The sequence below is a fragment of the Cervus canadensis genome, chromosome 29 (assembly GCF_019320065.1).
Source record: "Cervus canadensis isolate Bull #8, Minnesota chromosome 29, ASM1932006v1, whole genome shotgun sequence".
NCBI classification, from domain to species: Eukaryota; Metazoa; Chordata; class Mammalia; order Artiodactyla; family Cervidae; genus Cervus; species Cervus canadensis.
This window is the reverse complement of record NC_057414.1, coordinates 42,533,067-42,551,663: the sequence shown is the minus strand read 5'-3', so window position 1 is coordinate 42,551,663 and position 18,597 is coordinate 42,533,067. Positions and strand designations below refer to the sequence as shown.

Here is an 18,597-nt window from a genome sequence, read left to right as displayed (position 1 = left end):
GAAAATGACCAAAGAAGAAGATATGAAGAGTCAACTCGCTGAGGAGTAAAGACCAACAGGGAACAGTTTATTTTCAGTTGGCCTATCCTTGGCCTCCCAGGTCCTTCCTTTCTAACCCACTTGAAGAGGGAACAGACTGCAGTGATCTGTCCTTCAAACACTAGCCTCTCATTTGAAAATTAGGCAAAAATTAAATTAGATTATGTTAAATATTAGACACCTTCCTTCTAAATCCAGAGACAAGAGGGACAAAATGCAAAAAGCCATAAAGGCAGCAAAATCTTTTCTTTAGAGCTTTGCAGTCTATACAATATGCATATTTCAGCCCCACCCCTGGCACCCCACCCCACCCCCATATTCTTTACCCAGCAGATCACTCACTGCCAAGCACTGCCGGAGAACACAGGACTGCTTCATGCGACCAGGCCCCCCAAACTTCTTCATGTCCCTGCAGTAGTGACAAACACCACACTCTCCTTGCACGCAGGCTTTGCATTTTCGACATCGCACTCGTCTCCGTCTGGCTCCAGACACGATGGGAGAGGCAGCGGCTGGGCGCACAGGTGTTAACCGTGGGGCTGGTTTCATAGTGTGAGGCTTTGTGATGGGTATGGTAGGAACCCGCACCTTTGGCCGGGTTGGGAATTTAAGCTGGAAAGAGAAAGCAGTGAGGTCAAACATATAAGGCAGCCTAAGGACTGGAGTGGGTAGAAGATGACAAGGCCTGGCAAACAATGGCCTGAGGGCAAATCGCACACAGGCTGTTTTTGTAAACAAAATTTTATTGGCACAAAACCATGCTCATTTTTGTTTTGTCCATGGGTGCTTCCTAGTGCAGTGGCAGAACTGAGAAACTGCAACAGACTGAACGGCCTGCAAAATTTGAAAAATTATCATCTTTATTACATTTATTTACCTACACGTTATCTTCACAAAAAAAGTTTGCCAATCCCTTCAGACTACTTCAGCCACATCCCTCTCACTCTGCTGAGCTGCCCTTTCCTGAAGCTTTCTATGCGCCAAAGGTATTGCAGGGGCCCTCCAGTATTTCCTTATCCTGAATATTATTACTCAGAATACACTCCTGAAGAAGACAGGAAACTACTTGAGGGAGCAACAAGTCTTATTCTTTATTATTCTAAATTCAACCCTACAATTCTGGTACATAGCAGACACTCCAAAAATAGCTGAGCATGAATAAATTTCTCAGGTATATGTTTACAATTTTAGCACCTGTATTTTGCCCTGCTGGTGATCTTTTTAAGAACAAGGACTGTGACTCCCACTTCTTTAATTCCCACCGTGCCTTAAACACTTTTTGGACACACTCAATAGCCAGGGCCGGGAAGGACTAGGCTGTTTCGCGGCAGCCCCATGTGGCCAAGCAGGAGGCAAGCGGGACAGAAGCACTGAGGAAGGAGGAAGTGGTTCTCCAAAGACATGTTTTAGATACACACCTTTATATTTTGCCTCAATGTCCCTGGGATGTGATGGCTCTGCAAGTGGTAGCTGGGAAACACCACAGAAGGGCCCAATTTATTTGCCAGACTCATGACCAAGATCAGAAATCTATGACTGACCTTGACAAAGGACAATATGGGGTAGAATTATACAGGACCTGACTGAAGGGACGTGAAAATTCTTAACTGACAATTTATTAACTAATGGGTAGCTGTTTTCGTCTCTTCTCAATTCAATACTGAAAAGTCCAAACCAAGGGGAACCTTGAGAGTGTGGTCTCACTTCAATGAAGAAACGTTCTAGCCTTTTAAATGTATATCTAATTATTTTAACTAATTTTACATCAGATCTATAAAAAGAACTGAGTCACTGGGGCAGAAGGATAGGAACCGATCCACTCTGGTGAACAAATGCACACGCCGGCATCTGAACTTGGAGGCAGGTCTTCTAGTTTGACAGTTTGTTAAGAGAGTCACCTCCAAAGATAGCTTGACTGAAGAGTCAAAACAGAACTGAGTAATGATTTTCTGTCAGTTCACATTAATGCACAAAACCTGTCTGCTTCTGGTTGTTCTTTTTCTTCCTGGAATGGTAATGGTTAGCCAGCAAAATGTTTCAGCAGCTTCAAGAATAGTTTCTTACCTTATCCCTTTTGGGCCACTGTACTATAGGGACTCCAGTGAGGGCTAACTTGGGATCACTGTTGGCAAGCTCCTCCAGCAAAACCTAAAGGAGAGATAGGAGAGACGAGGGGAAGAAAGGACATAGTGAACAAAGAGTCAACCACTCCTAACAGCATCCAGACAGACTCAGCCTCAGTTCCCCGAAGCACCAAGGTGAAGAGCAGGCTGGCAACTTTCGACATTTTCCCTTCATATAGAGACCCACTGCGAAACAAACAGAAGATGGAAGAGAACTCAAACTATCAAGACTTTAAATTTACCTTTACTCCCAGCCCTGCACTTGTGTGCTCACGGTGACCATGCTACCGTTGTCAAGTGTTGTCACATAGTTCTATACATGACAGTACAACTTTACATCAACTCTTTACTTTTCTATACCAGCTAACGAGTACCATATTTTAAAATAATGCCTTCATTTTGTCGATGTTATTAGCAAATACTGACTGGCAAAAATAAAAAAAAAGGATTGGCTAATACGAATAGCGGGGTCTTAACATCTTGATTCAACCCAGGACTCCATTCTTCAAAGGCTAATTAAAGAAACCTCATTCTCAAATCTCTCTCCCTCACATCCACACGCACACACACGTACCCATATGCACACACGGTCACTTATTTGCCTTTATTCCTATAAAGGGGGCAGCAACAATCTCAGGGGCAATAGTTCTCATGCCTTTAGCCAATCTAGTTTGAATGCCTTGAGGAACAATTCTACAGTAAGAAATTGCCACTCAAGTGAGTCACACTGGTTATTATTTTGAAACAAATCTTTTATGTTTCAGACAGAAATGTCTCAGTCCCAAACCTTCTAGCACAATGAAATCTCTCCTCATCTGACCTCATGAGCCCTAAAGCAATGGCAACTGCAAAACAACAACCCCCACACACACAAATCCAGAAGACAAATTACACAATTTCTTTCTGATTGCTTTAGATGTATGCAGGATATTAACTGTTTCAAGAAAAAGTAAACTTTGATCCTAGACAGGCCAGCATGCCTGGGCCATTTTTAATAATCATTCTCAGAATCCTGTGGGCTCTGTGCCTAGAGACCAGGACTCTTGAAGCATGAGGCATTTCTCTACGAAGTTTTTCCATCCTTAACCTAAAGATCACGCTCCAGATCCAGAGCTAGGACTCAGAAAGACCCTTTAACTAGTACCCAAGAAGCTCCTCCAGGATGAGTCCCTCTGCCAAGTCCCCCAGATGCCTCTCTCCCTCCCCCAAATTGATTTCCTTTGCAGACGTTTTATTTACTTCAAGTTGCTATGGCACCTTATTCTGGAGCCTCCTGTTAGCACCACACTGCGTGGGGGTGAAGAGGCGGGGTGCGGTGCCACGTGGGACCAGGCTCCATCCCGCTCCCAATCTCCCTGGGGTGAGAAATTCAGGTCCATTCAAAATGTGTGCTAGGGAATGCGAGTTCCCCTCCCCCACTTCGCACTGCTCACGCGGAGTAGGACTCTGCCCATTTCCTCCGCCCCTAGAGCACTGAACTGTCCACAAACAGGGACTTTCCACTTTCAGCAAAACAGACTGCACAGAAAGATCCGCAATTGTTCAAGAGTAGAACAGGAACCTAACTATCACCAAAAGCAGTCTACCTGCAAGATTTCTGTGGGGGACAGAGAAGGGTAGGTGGATAAATTGTGTCTGTGTTGGGGTGGGGGTGGAGGGTGTGGGGGCAGCTGTTCACACAGGCACGACTCAGTTACTAGGGTCTGTGTGGGTGTGGAGGGAAATGCAGATTTCCTTCCAAGTCCTATTTCACTGGGGCCATACAACCAAGAACGCCCTGCCTTCATCAAAAAAGGCAGACTCCAGCTGAGGCCCTTCAAGAAACCATATAAAGCAGCCACCACCCTTCACCAGAGGGGTTTTGGGACAGGGAGCGGGGGTGGAGTGCGGAAAGGCTGACGCCTATCTAGCCTCCTGGCATGAGAGAATGTTCAAGCGCAAGCCCACACCCGACACAGCCCAGGAAGGGGACGAGAGAACCGCGGGCGCCTGGGCGGAGAAGGGGAACAGACTCCCAAAGGGAAACGACCCAATTTGAAAGCACATCCCACCGGGAGAGGGAACAAGTGCAGTGACGACGGCACCACCGACACCTCAGCACTATCCCGGACTCGCCGGCAAGCAGTTCTCCTGCCTCTCCGCCACCGAGACCAGTCCCTGCAGTTCCACACACCACACACCCCAGACCAGGAGGGCTCTGCCGCCCGCCCGCCCGCCCGCCCGCCTGACCTTGTGTTTCCCGTCCTCTGGAGCTGCCGAGCTCTTGGATGAAGTTTCCCCAGCGTCTTTGTTTTGCTTTCTGTATTGGAAGTTGTGCTGAAGGAGTTAGGTGTTCTGCCTCTAGGAAAATTTCCAGTTTACTTGAAAAAAATCTGAAATCTCCCAGGGCACCTAAGGCAGGGCAGTCGGGCAATCACCTTTCAGGCTACCCGGAGGGAGCGGCGCGCAGAGCCCTGCGCTCCTTCTCGAGCCCTAGAGCTCAGCCGCGGCTTCCTGTGCCTGCGAACAATGCTGCTGCGTCACCCACATGCAGCTCCCAGAAATGCTTTGCAACGGAAGATGGCAGGAGGGGAGCCGAGCTCGAGTGAGCAAGCCAGCAGAGGGCCCAGCGTCCTGCGGCAGAGTCAGGAGGGGGCGTGCTGGGCAGCGCTCCCGGCGCGACGATTGGAGGAGAGCCCGCTGGGAGGGAGCCGCCGCCCCGCCCTCTCCCTCCCACCGCCCCGTCAGCGCTGGGGCAGAACCCAGGGCCGGCCCCCAGGGCTCTCGCCGGCGACTTCGGAAGGCGCCAGCGGAGGGAAGGGAAGGCTTTAACCCGTGCCAGTCGGTCCCGCGTTCGAACGTCCTTGCCGCGGTCCACACCCCGGCCCTCAGGGTCACCTCCCTGTCACGGCCGCGCTACCCCGGGCTGCACACAGGGCTCTCCTCGCGCCTGGGCAGACAGCGAGTCGCTCGAAGTTCAGCCTCTGCTGCGGAGCCCGGCCCGGAGCCGAGCGCCTCTGGAGTTACCTTCTCTCCCCACCGCCGGCCCGCCTCACCTGCCCCCGCTGCCCCTCCCCTAGGCCAGAATCCAGAACCGGCACACCAGAAACACCTTGGGCATGACACATTCCCACCAAGGGACCGGATACCAACCGTCTGTTCATCTCAGCTACTTCCACAACTGAGGCGGCCTCTGCCCCAGCCCGCACCGTGAGAGCCGCCCTGCTGCGGGCGGCTCCCTCGTGACCAAGTCAGAACAGCTGAGGTGCACCCTCAGGAGCTTCACTCGCTTGCTTCGGCATCAGGCACCGGGAACCTAGGGCCAGCACCGCCTCCACACCTGCCGGTCTCCTGGGGCCTCAGTTAACAGCCCGGACTCTGCCTCTCACCACTCCATCCTCAGGACACCAGCACCCCCGCAGCTCTTCCTATTCCTGTCTTTTGACACTGCCTGGATAAAGCAACCAGTCCCCCATTCAGTCACACATCTTGGTGCCACTTCTGACTGCCACTCAAGTGACACGTGTCACCTACTCTGCACTCACGGATCCACAGTCAGGGTTAAACTCAGACTGAAGGAGCACTCTTTTCTCAGGCTTCAGCATCCAGTATATTGGGGCCAGATTTATGTAACTTTTAGACTCTAACAAATGTAACTTGGCTTTTTGGGAAATTACAGAAGCAGCTTTGAAAGAAACACCTCAGGCCACTGAGAACCTAGCTCTTACCAGTGGAAACATGCTTATTTATTCTAGCTTATTCCAGGACAGTTGTTTCAGCCAGTTTCTCCTGCAGAGTCAATGGCCGAGTAGGCTCTCTGAGGCCTGGGGCTCTGGTGCCAGGGGCAGCATGGTTACTTCTGACATTAGTTTACCAAGGGAAGGAGAGACTTCTGTACTCTTCAGTGGAACTCTTCCTGGAAATGTGTGAATGGTCATTCTAATCCTAAACTTGTACTTTTAGGACTCAAAGACTCTCTGTAATTAGCCTATTATGTTAGAAAAACCTTCCTTAACATTGTGAGAGGTCCTCTTGGAAAATGCTTATTTAGGTCTTAGTGCTATCTAACCTCAAGGGATGATACAGTATGCACAAATACTTAAGAGAAAACAAGTTACTCCAAAACAAAACTCAAGTTCAAGTTGTAGCAAGCACAAATTCTAGAGAAAGAACAAAAATCAGATAGGGCACTCGGAAACTCACTTCAAGTAACTTCCCAAATCACACATTATAAATAAGGCCCAATTTTTTTCTCCTTTTAATTCAGAATAAAAGGTAGGCAACAGTGATGAGAATTAGTAAGAATATAACATAAAACATTTTTAAAGAATTGTATCTATTTTAATCTAACTTTATATGCCTTGTAGCTGAGTTATTCAAAACTTTTTACTCAGTAAGAATGTGAATTATTACAAATATCAGTAAAAACTACAAATGAAGTTTTATTTATACAGGTTCTTTTTTTTCCCCTCCTCTTCTGGCTTAATAGATTAAAATCCAATTATACTGGGCCCTCTATCAGCTCTTCTCTTTGTTAGTGTCAGAATCACTCCCAAAGTGTCAGATGAAGGAAAATTTCTGATTCGTGTTTCTTTATTCACAACCGTAACTCTGCTTCAGTCCCATCATCCTCCTGTGGTAGAGCTTCATATAAATTTTTACATCATAGTTACAAAATAAAATGCTAGATAGACTCTTAGATGAGAACAGCAGTAGCCAAATGAACCACAAAGGAAGAATTTCAAATTTATAAATTTAGAGCTTTTATCATTTACATAATACTGTAGTCATCAGTCTGCATCATCTAACAGGAAAGGGTCTTAACCAGTTAACTAAAAAGAATGGCGCCTCCTTCCCTCAGGACAGAATCTACCTCCAGTCCTCAGGGTCAGGTCCAGCACCTGTAAACCTAGAAGTCACTCACTTACTTTCTTAGCCCACTTAAAATGCCTGCTCCTCCACTGGACTGTAAGCCCCCCCAAGGGCTTGGTCCACAGTATGTTTGCATATTTATACCAACACTAAGCCTGGTTCTTGGCAGAGAGCAGGCAGGGATTACTCACAGTAGTGAAATAAGTGAATTTCAAACATTTGTAATTTTCACAGCATCTCCACTGAGGTAGATGTTATTTTATAGAGGAGAAAACAGGCTCTTATTGATCCAGTATCCTGCCTAACAGTCACATTTTTGCCAAGCTTATCAAAATGGCTTAGAGAAAACAGGAAAGTAGAACAATATTTAAAAACACTGAAATTGTTTCATTAACTGAGTTGGGCAGCCAGATGTATTGATATATTAAGAGCCTCTTTTTATACATACATTAAGAGCTGCTTTATTACCAAAATAAACAGAAAACAATAAAGTCTGATTAAAAATTCAGCCTTCCAGCTGATTCCCACCACGTTGCTATGACCCACTGTCAGTAAGTAGTTAACATGCCCACTCCAGGCCCACTGTAATTTTAGCACATACAAACAAAGATACTTTTTTCAAACATTAATGGGATTGCACTATACATGCTACTTCAGGTCCTGCCTCTTTACTCAACATCTCTCAAGGACATGGCCTCTCAATTTTAGATCAGGAGTCAAGGTTACTTTATATGCTCATTACTTTCCCCTAACTTTGCCAATAAATCAACCTTTTTTAATGCACCATATTTCATCTAATCCCCTTGCAACTCTGTATGATTCTTTCTTCAATGCTGTAGAACATTTTTAGACGCTTCAAAGCCCTTTAACCACATCACTAAAACTGTTTCTCCCAGGGAATATGTAATTATGGGTATCTCATCCCACCAATGTTCCTCTAACCTCTTCTCCTAGTTATTTGTGAGAGCCACACAGGCTACAAGAGACCATGCCTCTCTGTTACAGGAAGGGTAAACTCTGGGCTTGCTTTAGTCCTTCACTGCAGTGTAGCCTGTGTTACCACAGCACTGAGTTCTCTAGCACTGCAGCCTCCAGCTGGGCAGTGATTCGGCACCCACCAGATCCAATGGTTTTTTTTCTTTTTGGTGGTGTTCAGGTTTTCAAAGTATTCAAGTCTGAAACTTACTATTATCTAAAGCTCAAATTAAACATAACAGGTCAAATGTAGGAATAAGTAATCCATTTGATCTTAACTGAAACTACCTGCAGAGATGGGCTCTAAATCTTTTGTCTTCTGTCATCAGCTATATTTTGATATGGTATTGGGTAAACAAGGGAGAACTCAAACACTGCCAGTCTGTGCAGTCATCCTACTGGGCCACTCGTTCTCTTATGACCTGGTCTCTATGCCACCTCTGTCTAATGAGCAAAGGCAGCCATGTTTTCCATGATTCCTGATAAACAGCAAGCTCTCTTAGGGCACTTGTCACAGTGTTAAGAGCTCTCTTTAGATGGCTCTTCTTCAGTCATTCCCTTTCTGGCTGCCTCCCTTTTACTCTGCCTGAAGTTTGACACAAATCGTTCTACATTTTCCCCTACTACTCTGCCTCTATAAATATCCTTATTTAACTATATTAATTAAGAGCTGTTGTTGTTCAGTCGCTAAGTTGTGACCAACTTTTTGTGACCCCAGGCACTGCAGCATGCCAGGCTTCCCTGTCCTTCACTATCTCCCTGAGTTTGGTCAGATTAGTTAATAGTTTGTATATTTCTATCATGACATTTGACCTGTACAACTGACTAGTGAATTATAATGACTTACTACAACTGGATTCAATGAAACCAAATCTATGTATAGATATCCCTTAGGATTAAAAAGATATTTCTCTTTTTCATAAATTAAAAATGCAGATCCCCAAGCCAAAAGAACATTAGTGAGAGATAAACTTATAAAACCTTCCTTCTTAGGGTTCCTAAAGGCAATTATACAAGTTAGTAAATCAGCAAAGTCACAATTTAATGTTTTCCACATCCATGGCAGAATAGCTAGGAAGAAACAACTTCTGGACTTCTCTGGTGGTCCAGTGGTTAAGACTCCATGCTCTCAGTGCAGGGGGCACAGCTTCGATTCCTGGTTCGGTAATTAAGATCTTGCACGCCACAAAGCACCGCCAAGACAAAATTTTTAAAAAAAGAAAGAAGAAAGAAACTTTGCGGAAGTTCCTTGGTGGCCTAGTGGTTACGATTTCAGACTTTCTCTGCTGTGACCCGGGGTCAGGCCCTGGTTAGGGAACTGAGATCATGCAAGCCGTGTGGCCTGGCCAAAAAAAAGAGACAAACTTCTGTAGAAAAAAAAAGATGCTATACTCAAACTCTCAGGAAAATATATATGGCCCATCACAATGAAAAACAAAAAATATAAGTGTCCTTTGTTCACTCAGGGGTAGGAAGTGAGTTTGGGAACTGGCTTGTGAATACAGGAAAGTATGGCTAAGCTTGTTCTGGTACAGTATATCAATCATTATAGATACAGGACCACACCTACCTGGAACTTAGTTATTTCCTCCCACAAACACAAGCCACAATACCACCTGCCTTGTCTACAAAAACTTTATAAAACTAAACTATAAAACTAACTGCCTAGGTTCTATCACTATGGAGAGGACCAACCTCACTAGGTTACCAATCCTTTTAGTCTCTTTAAGTTTTTATCATTTCAATGATGCATAAATAATAAGATATACTTAGAATGTCAACTGAAGAAAGAAAAAAATAAAAAAATTAGAAGTCTAGGTCTTAGCCCAGTCTTTGGAGTTCTTTCCTGAGGTATCTGGCAGAAGGTAAGGAGAACCTCAGCTCGTTGTTTAGTGGTAGCCAAGCAACACTTGTATAAGGATGAGGAATAAAAAAGCTGTACTATGAGATATTTAGCCCATCTTCCTTAAAGTCACATAAATTTATTCCTTATAAATTTTTCTGTGGCTTAAAACAATCTATACAAAAGGTTTTAAAAATAACACGTTACAAATGGTTAACTGGCTTTCTAATACACATACCCGTGCCCTGTGCTGAAGACGTAATTCCAAACAGTGATTTAAAGACTTTTTCATGTTTGTATTAATGGTCACTTTTTTGGGGCTACACAGGGTGGCATGTGGGATTTTAGTTCTCTGATCAGGGACTGAACCCATGTCTCCTGCAGTGGAAGCTCAGTCTAAACCATTGGACCTCTGGGGTAGTCCGCACTGGTTTCATATGAGATATATGAGAAAAGATTTACTAGAACTCTCTCCAGTTCAAAGAGTTCAAACCTGGATTCCCTAAAAATAAATTCGTTTCTTTGAGACCAATATATGAGGAGTGGGTAGGACTTTGAAGATTACTAAGCATTAAAAAGCAAACATATTACTTTGCCACAAAGGTCCGTCTAGTCAAAGCTATGGTTTTTCCAGTAGTCAAGTACGGATGTGAGAGTTGGACTACAAAGAAAGCTGAGTGCTGAAGAAACTGATGCTTTTGAACTGTGGTGTTAGAGAAGACTCTTGAGAGTCGCCTAGACACCAAGGAGACCCAACCAGTCCATTCTAAAGGAAATCAGTCCTGAATATTCATTGGAAGGACTGATGCTGAAGCTGAGACTCCAATACTTTGGCCACCTGATGTGAAGAACTGACTCATTTGAAAAAGACCTGATGCTGGCAAAGATTGAAGGTGGGAGGAGGAGGGGATGACAGAGGATGAGATAGTTGGTGGCATCACGACTCAATGGACATGAGTTTGAGTAAGCTCCGGGAGTTGGTGATGGACAGGGAAGCCTGGCGTGCTGCAAGTCCATGGGGTTGCAAAGAGTCGGACACGACTGAGCGCCTGAACTGAACTGAATGCTGGGAGACTTACTGAGAAAAAAGAAAAATATACAACATGAAGAAACTTGATTTGGCAGTAAGATGAATTACATTTAAATTGACACTTTTCTCAGAAGTTGCCCCAATGTATTTAAGTCTTAATGTAGGTAAATTTGAAGCTCAGTTCAGTTCAGTCGCTCAGTAGTGTCTGACTCTTTGCGACCCCATGGACTGCAGCACGCCAGGCCTCCCTGTCGATCGCCAACACCTGGAGTTTACCCAAACTCATGTCCATTGAGTTGGTGATGCCATCCAGCTATCTCATCCTGTCGTCCCCTTCTCCTCCTGCCTTCAATCTTTCCCAGCATCAGGGTCTTTTCAAATGACTCAGCTCTTGGCATTAGGTGGCCAAAGTATTGGAGTTCTGAGGGCAAGAGTTAGAAGGGGGTGACAGAGGATGAGATGGTTGGATGGCATCACTGACTCAATGGACATGAGCTTAAGCAAACTCCAGGAGACAGTGAAGGACAGGGGAGTCTGGCATGCTGCAGTCCACGGGGTTGTAAAGAGTTGAATACGACTGGAGAAGGAAATGGCAACCCACTCCAGCATTCTTGCCTCGAAAATCCTGCGGACAGAGGAGCCTAGTAGGCTACAGTCCATGGGGTCGCAGAGTCGGACACCACTGAGCAACTTCACTTTCACTTTCGCAACTGAACAACAACAACAACAAATGTGCTTGGGATAAGACTGCCAGAGATTTTACTGGTCATTTTTGTTCTGAAATAGACCTCTTTATCGGAGTGTAACAAGTTCTAAATAACATTTCTTAATATAAACATTTTTCTCAGGCTCACCCTTTTTCTAGGGTCAGCCTGATATCTGCATTTTTAAGATTAGATTTAAATCCTAACTGAACATACAGATGTTCGCATTTTTCTAATAGGGACCTAACCTCATTTTAGGAACTGAAACACTGTACAGCCCAAATACAGACACACACACACTCTTAACTTCTTTCTGGTTGAACCAAGATCACCCCAAACTCCCGAATTTTCTCTCAGAATCCAGAAACTGACTGTCCTAGCCAGGTTAGCAGCCGTTATGCAACACAACAAACCCTTACCTTCACATCAGCAATGAGAGCATCTTCGTCTTCTATCCCTGTAGGGACGCATTTCTTGTGCAGTGGCAGAGATTCCAATTTATCTACAAGGCAACGAAGGCCTTCAAGCTCAAAATGGGTCAGATGCACCTGTCGGTCCTTTCGGGGGCTACACTGGGATTCCCACACTTGGCCATTCTGGGAACCCCGGCTAGAGTCAGATGAGTCCCCAGACAAAGTTTTCTTCAGACTTGGAAGACTTCGGCAGGTTTTGCCCAGTCCATCATAATCCAGGTTGACCCCGTTGGCTACAGGGCTGGTGAGGACAGAACGTCTGCTGCTCAAACGCCGGGGCTCTCGGTCTACTGCTTCCTCATCCCCGTTTCCAGACTCCAACCCATTTAACTCCAAATCTGCCAGTATGAAGAAAAAATGTGGTATGAAATGTGCCACTTGGCCATGTGATCAACAAGAGAAATAGGTAGTAATAGGGACCCTGATGTTATAAATGACAAAGTTACCACAGTTTAAAAATGGTCTTCCCTATTCCAACCCATTTGTCTACTGCTGAAAATCAGTTACAGGTAAAAATAGGATCCTGAGTTAATAGGATAACTGAGGCAACAGTCAACTGGATTTTTAAAAGATTGGGAAGGGTGCAGTCTTTAATAAACAGTGTGCTGAAAATAAGTTACCCATGAAAATAGCTGTACCTGAGTTTCAAGTTCAAACTTAATTTGAGGATTATGATCTCATTATCTTTTAAAAGACTAGTACTAATATGAAGCACACTGGCTTCCCTGGTGGCTCAGTGGTAAAGAATCTGCCTGCCAATGCAGGAGACACAGGTTCGATCCCTGGGTCAGGGAAGATCCCCTGGAGAAGGAAGGGGCAACCCATTCCAGTATTCTTGCCTGGAAAATTCCACTGACAGAGGAGCCTGGCAGGCTACAGTCTATGGGGTTGCGAAAGAGTCAGACATGACTTAGTAACTAAACAACAAAAACATGAAGCATATATATTTAAAAACTGCCTTTGTTCAAAATTTTGGCCATAAAATTAAGCTTTGGAATCAAAATCTTAGCAACATGGTTAATAAAACAACGTGAATATTTTTTAAAAGAAAGATTTTGATAGTCAAAAAAAAGAGTTTTGATAAAAGAATTTTAAAATGTTAACTCATCTTTTATTATGAAAGTAATAAATGCTGACTATTAATAATTTAGAAAATATAGGAAGGTGCAAAGAAGTCAGTCATCCTGTATTCTCCACCCTTGGAGAAACTCAACAGTGTGATGGATCTTCTTTCCATCTTTTTCTATACATATGTGTATAACTACAACTTGACATATTTTTAAACAAAATTAGGATCATTCTATATATACAATTCTGTATCCTGCTTTCACATATTGTTGAGCATGTTTTATTTTCAAATGACAACATCAATTATCCTCAGAGGAAATGCTAAGGCAAAAAAGTATTTTGCTTACATGACCATAGGATATGGCAGTGTTGGCTCCTCTTTATTTTCAAGGAATGGAATAGCCTAAAAATGTGTAACTGAAACTACCTTGACATCCAATAAAATATTTCTCTTGATGTAAGTTAGGGAGGCATTAAAACTCAGAAGAATATACATTTTAGAATCTTACCAACATGACTTAACATTCCCATTTATTAACTCTTAGATCATGAGCAAGTTTTTTAATTTCCTTGAACCTTGATGTCACCATTTGTAAAATATGGATAAATATATATACACCTCACAGGTAATAACAACTTAATGTATACAGACTGCTTAGTTTGGTGCCTGAAATACAGTTAAAGAGTAACTCTGATGCAATCCTAGTTTTTATTGTGCCAAAGACCATTCTTTACACAATAAAACATGTTAAGACTTTTTTTCTGCCCATACAGAGCTGCTTGCAGGATCTTAGTTCCCCAACCAGGAATTGAACCTGGATCACGGCAGTGAAAGTGCGGAGTCCTAACCACTTGATCAATTTCCAAATGATTACTTTCTTGAGGAGCAAAATACTAACACCAGATGAGATCCAGAATATTTCATTTAGCCCTAATAATTCACATCTGGGTAGGAGGATCAATTGTAACCAGTATTCAACTTCAATGAGTGGATTCGGTACTTCTAAGTAGATAAGTGAAAAGATAAACCATAGAAACAAAACAACTGGGGAATAGCCTGTGGAGTATTTCTGGCCTTACCCTCAGTCCTGTGGAGTATCTTAGAAGTTCATGTAGGTTGAACACTTACCCATGCTAAGGGACTCTTTCTGAAATTCCTTAGTTAGGTGAGAGCGGTTGGTTATGCAGTACACATAGCGCTCCAACACGTACCAACACATCTCATAGTAGAATGGATAGCGGAACTTATTAGGAACCTAACAAGGGAATAAAATAATGAGAAAATCAAGCTAATAACAATTTTTCAGGAAAGAGAGTAACAAACAATCACTCCAATAATTAGCCCAGGAAAAACTCTCTCTAGTTAACATGTAATCCTAGGTTGCCATGTGGAGCAAGAATTTAAGTGAATCTCTCAACTTAAAAAATGTTGGTCTTCGGAAATCATCACTAAAGATAACAGGTACTTGGAAAGACCACTTAGAACTATCAAGAAGCTGTCTTGTTGAGTGGGAAAGCATCAAAAAGAAGTTTTGAGACAGAGAGTAAAATTTTAGCAAGGCACAATATACTTATTGTATATATCAACCATTCTTGCCTGTACCCTGAATCAGAAGGCCATGAAACACAGAATATAATGGAAAATGTTTTTATTATGTCCTTACATACATGAAAGTATGATTAGAGATGCATTCCCAAGCTATACCTCATCTAGGACACTAGACTGAGTATTTCCCCCCACATTAGCTCTCAGCTTGCCTGCTTCATACTTTGTACTCTACTAAGATGGTATGTCCGCAAATCAGGTTACTATTCCATGTGGCCTCATCAGCTGCTATCTTTAGCTTTCTTTTCATTCTTCCCCAAAATAGTATGAAATTATTCCAGGTGAATTATAATAAAAATAATTGCCCTTCTGATTTATCATGGTCAAGGAACCGGCAAATCAGCATGGCTCAAGATCAACCATGGAGATTATCTTAAATACAGGCATACCTCATTTTACTGTGCTTTACTTTACCGAGTTTCATAGATATTGTGGCCTTTTTTTTTTTTTTAAACAAATTGAAGGTTTATAGCAACCTTGCATTTGTCAGATGATGACTAGCACTGTTTAGCAACAAAGTATTGCTTTTTTTCTGTTTTAACTCTTGTCTATCTTTATTTTGTTTTCTTAATCATTTTTTAATTGAAGGATAACTGCTTTACAGAATTTTGTTGCAATAAAGTATCTTTAAATTAAAGTACATACTTTTTTTTAAAAGACATAATGCCACTGTACATTAACAGACAACAAATAATGTAAAAATAACTGACAGACTATGTATAATGTGAATATAATTTTTACATACACTGGAAAAAGAAAAATACTCCTGTGATTTCAGTTTACGGCAATATTCACTTTATCGCAGTAGTACTGAACCAAACCTGCCAGATCTCTGAGGTATGCTTGTATATTCTGCCTGTCTTCTTTCAGAAAGGGCTTCTTTCAAAAGGATAAGGAAAACAATATTTTTAGGATTGATCTGAACATGTAACTCCTGAAAATGTTCCCACCTACTTTTCAAAGCTCCATGTCAGCCAATCTTCCCAAATCAAGGAGATTCAGATGGACATCCCTTTTCAAAACCCTTCACTAGGTCACAGGGCATCTTTGGGGAATAAGGAGATCACCTTCCTCATTGCAAGGCAGGAGAGACGTACTTTTTATTAGTTTTCCAATGCAAAGGTTTTAGGCTCTGAATCTTAAGTCTCTGATGCCACTAGAGCTTCAACAACTAGAAGAGGTTTCTCCTCCCTTGTTTGAAAATAAAATTAATTTACTTTTGGTACAGCAGGAGGGAACACAAGAATTAATAGATACTTGATCCCCCCAAAATTAAACATAATACACTGCGCTTCTCTGCTTGCCTTTTAAGTTTTAAAAAAGACTTTGGGAAAGGTCTTTAGGACAACCCCAAATTCTAAACCCTCTGAAACTCTGTTGACAACGGAGTAGTGCTGACAAGAAAATAAAGTAAAATAAAATATAAAATGGGCATTACACTTTTAATTTTTCACTTGGAACTCAAGAGACTGTACTAATAATAGCCAAGATATCATACACCCAAACTACCCCATTACATTTGTTTCCCCCCATTTTACCTATGCTGCTAGACACCACAGAGCACATCAATTTCTAAGGCTGGGTTAGAATTTTTGAAAAAAAAATTTTTAATATTCATTATAAAATTATTGAGCCTTTAAGCACTATCAATAGAACTAACAATACTCAATTCAAATAGTATATTTCTACACCGGCATGGCAAAAGTAACTAACATATTGCATTAAATTTATAACATATTTTATACTTCTTTACTAAAGCATTCTCTACACATTCTCTTTTAAGTTAAACTTTGTAAGTTTAAAGAAGTTGGTAACATAATAAATGTATGTCAGGTTGGTACTGGCAATGTAAAAGCTTGGGTGTAGAAAGCAAAAAAAAAAAACCAAAAACCTCTGTGGACATGTGTAGAGGATCCAGTGAAATTTCATGGAAACACAGAGAGTTCCTTATTTGGAAGGAAAGAATTAAGTCATATGTAGGAAAAATGGAATAGTATGTCTGTTAGATACTGAAATTTGACATTTTCTGATAAACAAAGTCTAGGAAAATTAGATAGATAAACCAAGATTAGTTATTACCAGTTGAACAGTCTGCAGGAGACTCTTTCATGCAGAGTTAAGGTGCTCATTTTACCTATAGTTTTGAATATATATCCTCCTTTCTTCCCTCAAACTGAGCAAACAATTAAGCAATGGGCATAATGGCAATTTTTAGCCAAAAAAGGAAATGCTTTTAAAAAATATTTTCATATTGAACCTTACAACAGGGTAGATGGTATTATTGCAAAATCATTTTGAGTTATGTAAGAGTATTTTACTATGAAATTATGTGATTTTTCTCTTTCAAAACATTTAAACTATTTTTACTGTTACTTTAACTTCAAACTTACTAAACTACTATTGTATCTTCTGTAGTTTCACTATTTATTTTTAACAAACAAGCTATAAAATTCTATAAAATTCACTTCTATAAAATTTATTTTAAAAGCACTGTATCCTCTCTTAATTCTAACAGGGCAATCTCTATAACTCCGACAGCAACAATCTCGTATCTTATGTATATTTTTTTATTTTTAATCCTGAAAACTTTCAAATCCACCAGAAAGTTTATAGAGCAGTACCACTAAGACTTTCATAGCTTTCCCAAGATTCATCAATCATTAACATATCACACTTTTAAATGGTGGGGGGTAAGGTGGAATCTAACTAAAAGAGAATTTTGTGAAAGAAGAAAATTACATGAAATCAAATTTCAGTGTCCATAAATACAATTTATATATTTGAGCCATCCTCACTTTTTAAGTGCTTCATTCTACAAGGCAGAGTAAGTGCTTGTGACAGATACCGTATGGCCCACAACACCTAAAATATTTACTATCTGGTTCTTTACAAAAAAATTTGTCAACTCTTGCCTTAAGGTATCTACTGCATGTAACTTTCCCCCTATATATCCAGGATGATTTATCAGCTATGTAACACACTATGGAAAACTGACAAAATAAGACACACAAATCATTTTCTACAAAGTTTAATTCTCTCATGGAACCCCAGTTGAGAAAGGCAGTGTACACATTTATATATTAAAGTACAATAGTTTGAGTGTTACACAGTAAGCAGAGTAAAAAGAGATATATATGAAACCTCTTCACATTCAATTCTTACATAGTTACTTACCCGTGTTCGATCTTCAATGTTGTATATTTTTAACTGCATGGGGATATTGAAGCTATGCAAAAAATTGCCTCCAAACACCAACGTGTCTGTAGGAGTATACACAGCATGAATCCAGCCTAGGAGAAAAGGAACAGACAGCAGAGGCTATAAGCACTCAATGCAGCGTGGCTCTCTCAGAGCCTGAGCACAAGACTTCTAGATCACACTTTTTACCCTAATTCTGCCTCTTCATGGCTGGTCAAGTTACTTCATCTCTTGTAACCTCAATATCCTCTGTAAATCCAGGATAAATTATACTTTACATGTGTGGCTGTTAAGTACTGGGTGAGAAAATCCATGTCAAATGTTTAGTATACAGTAAACCTGGTACCTGCATTTTCTGGAGCACTTAATATGAACCAGGCTCAACACAAGAGAAGTTACTTGTGTTGTCATTTACTCCTCCCAACAAAACGAAAGGGCTTTAAATACTTGACCAAAGTAGTATTAGCAGGTAAATGTATAGTCAGAATTCTAATAAAGGTCTGTGACTCCAAAATCTCTGCTCCCTCCAAGTACTTATTTTGGAATTTAGTTACCTGATAAAAACTAGCACTAATCCAGCACTCTAGGTTTCATTGTTGTCACTTAGCAGAGGAAGAAATTCTTAATCAGGGCTCTTTATCACCTGCAAAATAGGTCTTATCCATAGATTCTGAATAGCTAAGGATA

The 18,597-nt window shown here is 41.7% G+C and overlaps 1 protein-coding gene across 1 annotated transcript in view; it reads right to left on the bottom strand.

The window, feature by feature from the left end:
• The window catches only part of KDM2A (lysine demethylase 2A), an 88,579-nt gene that overhangs the window by 11,071 nt on the left and 58,911 nt on the right, over nucleotides 1–18,597 (bottom strand). The window contains exons 10-14 of the mRNA XM_043452818.1: nucleotides 17,887–18,002; nucleotides 14,236–14,362; nucleotides 11,985–12,376; nucleotides 2,104–2,187; nucleotides 382–651 (exon numbers count right to left, since the gene is read on the bottom strand). Of these exons, the coding sequence (XP_043308753.1) occupies nucleotides 382–651; nucleotides 2,104–2,187; nucleotides 11,985–12,376; nucleotides 14,236–14,362; nucleotides 17,887–18,002 (989 nt within the window). The remainder of the gene's footprint in view (nucleotides 1–381; nucleotides 652–2,103; nucleotides 2,188–11,984; nucleotides 12,377–14,235; nucleotides 14,363–17,886; nucleotides 18,003–18,597) is intronic.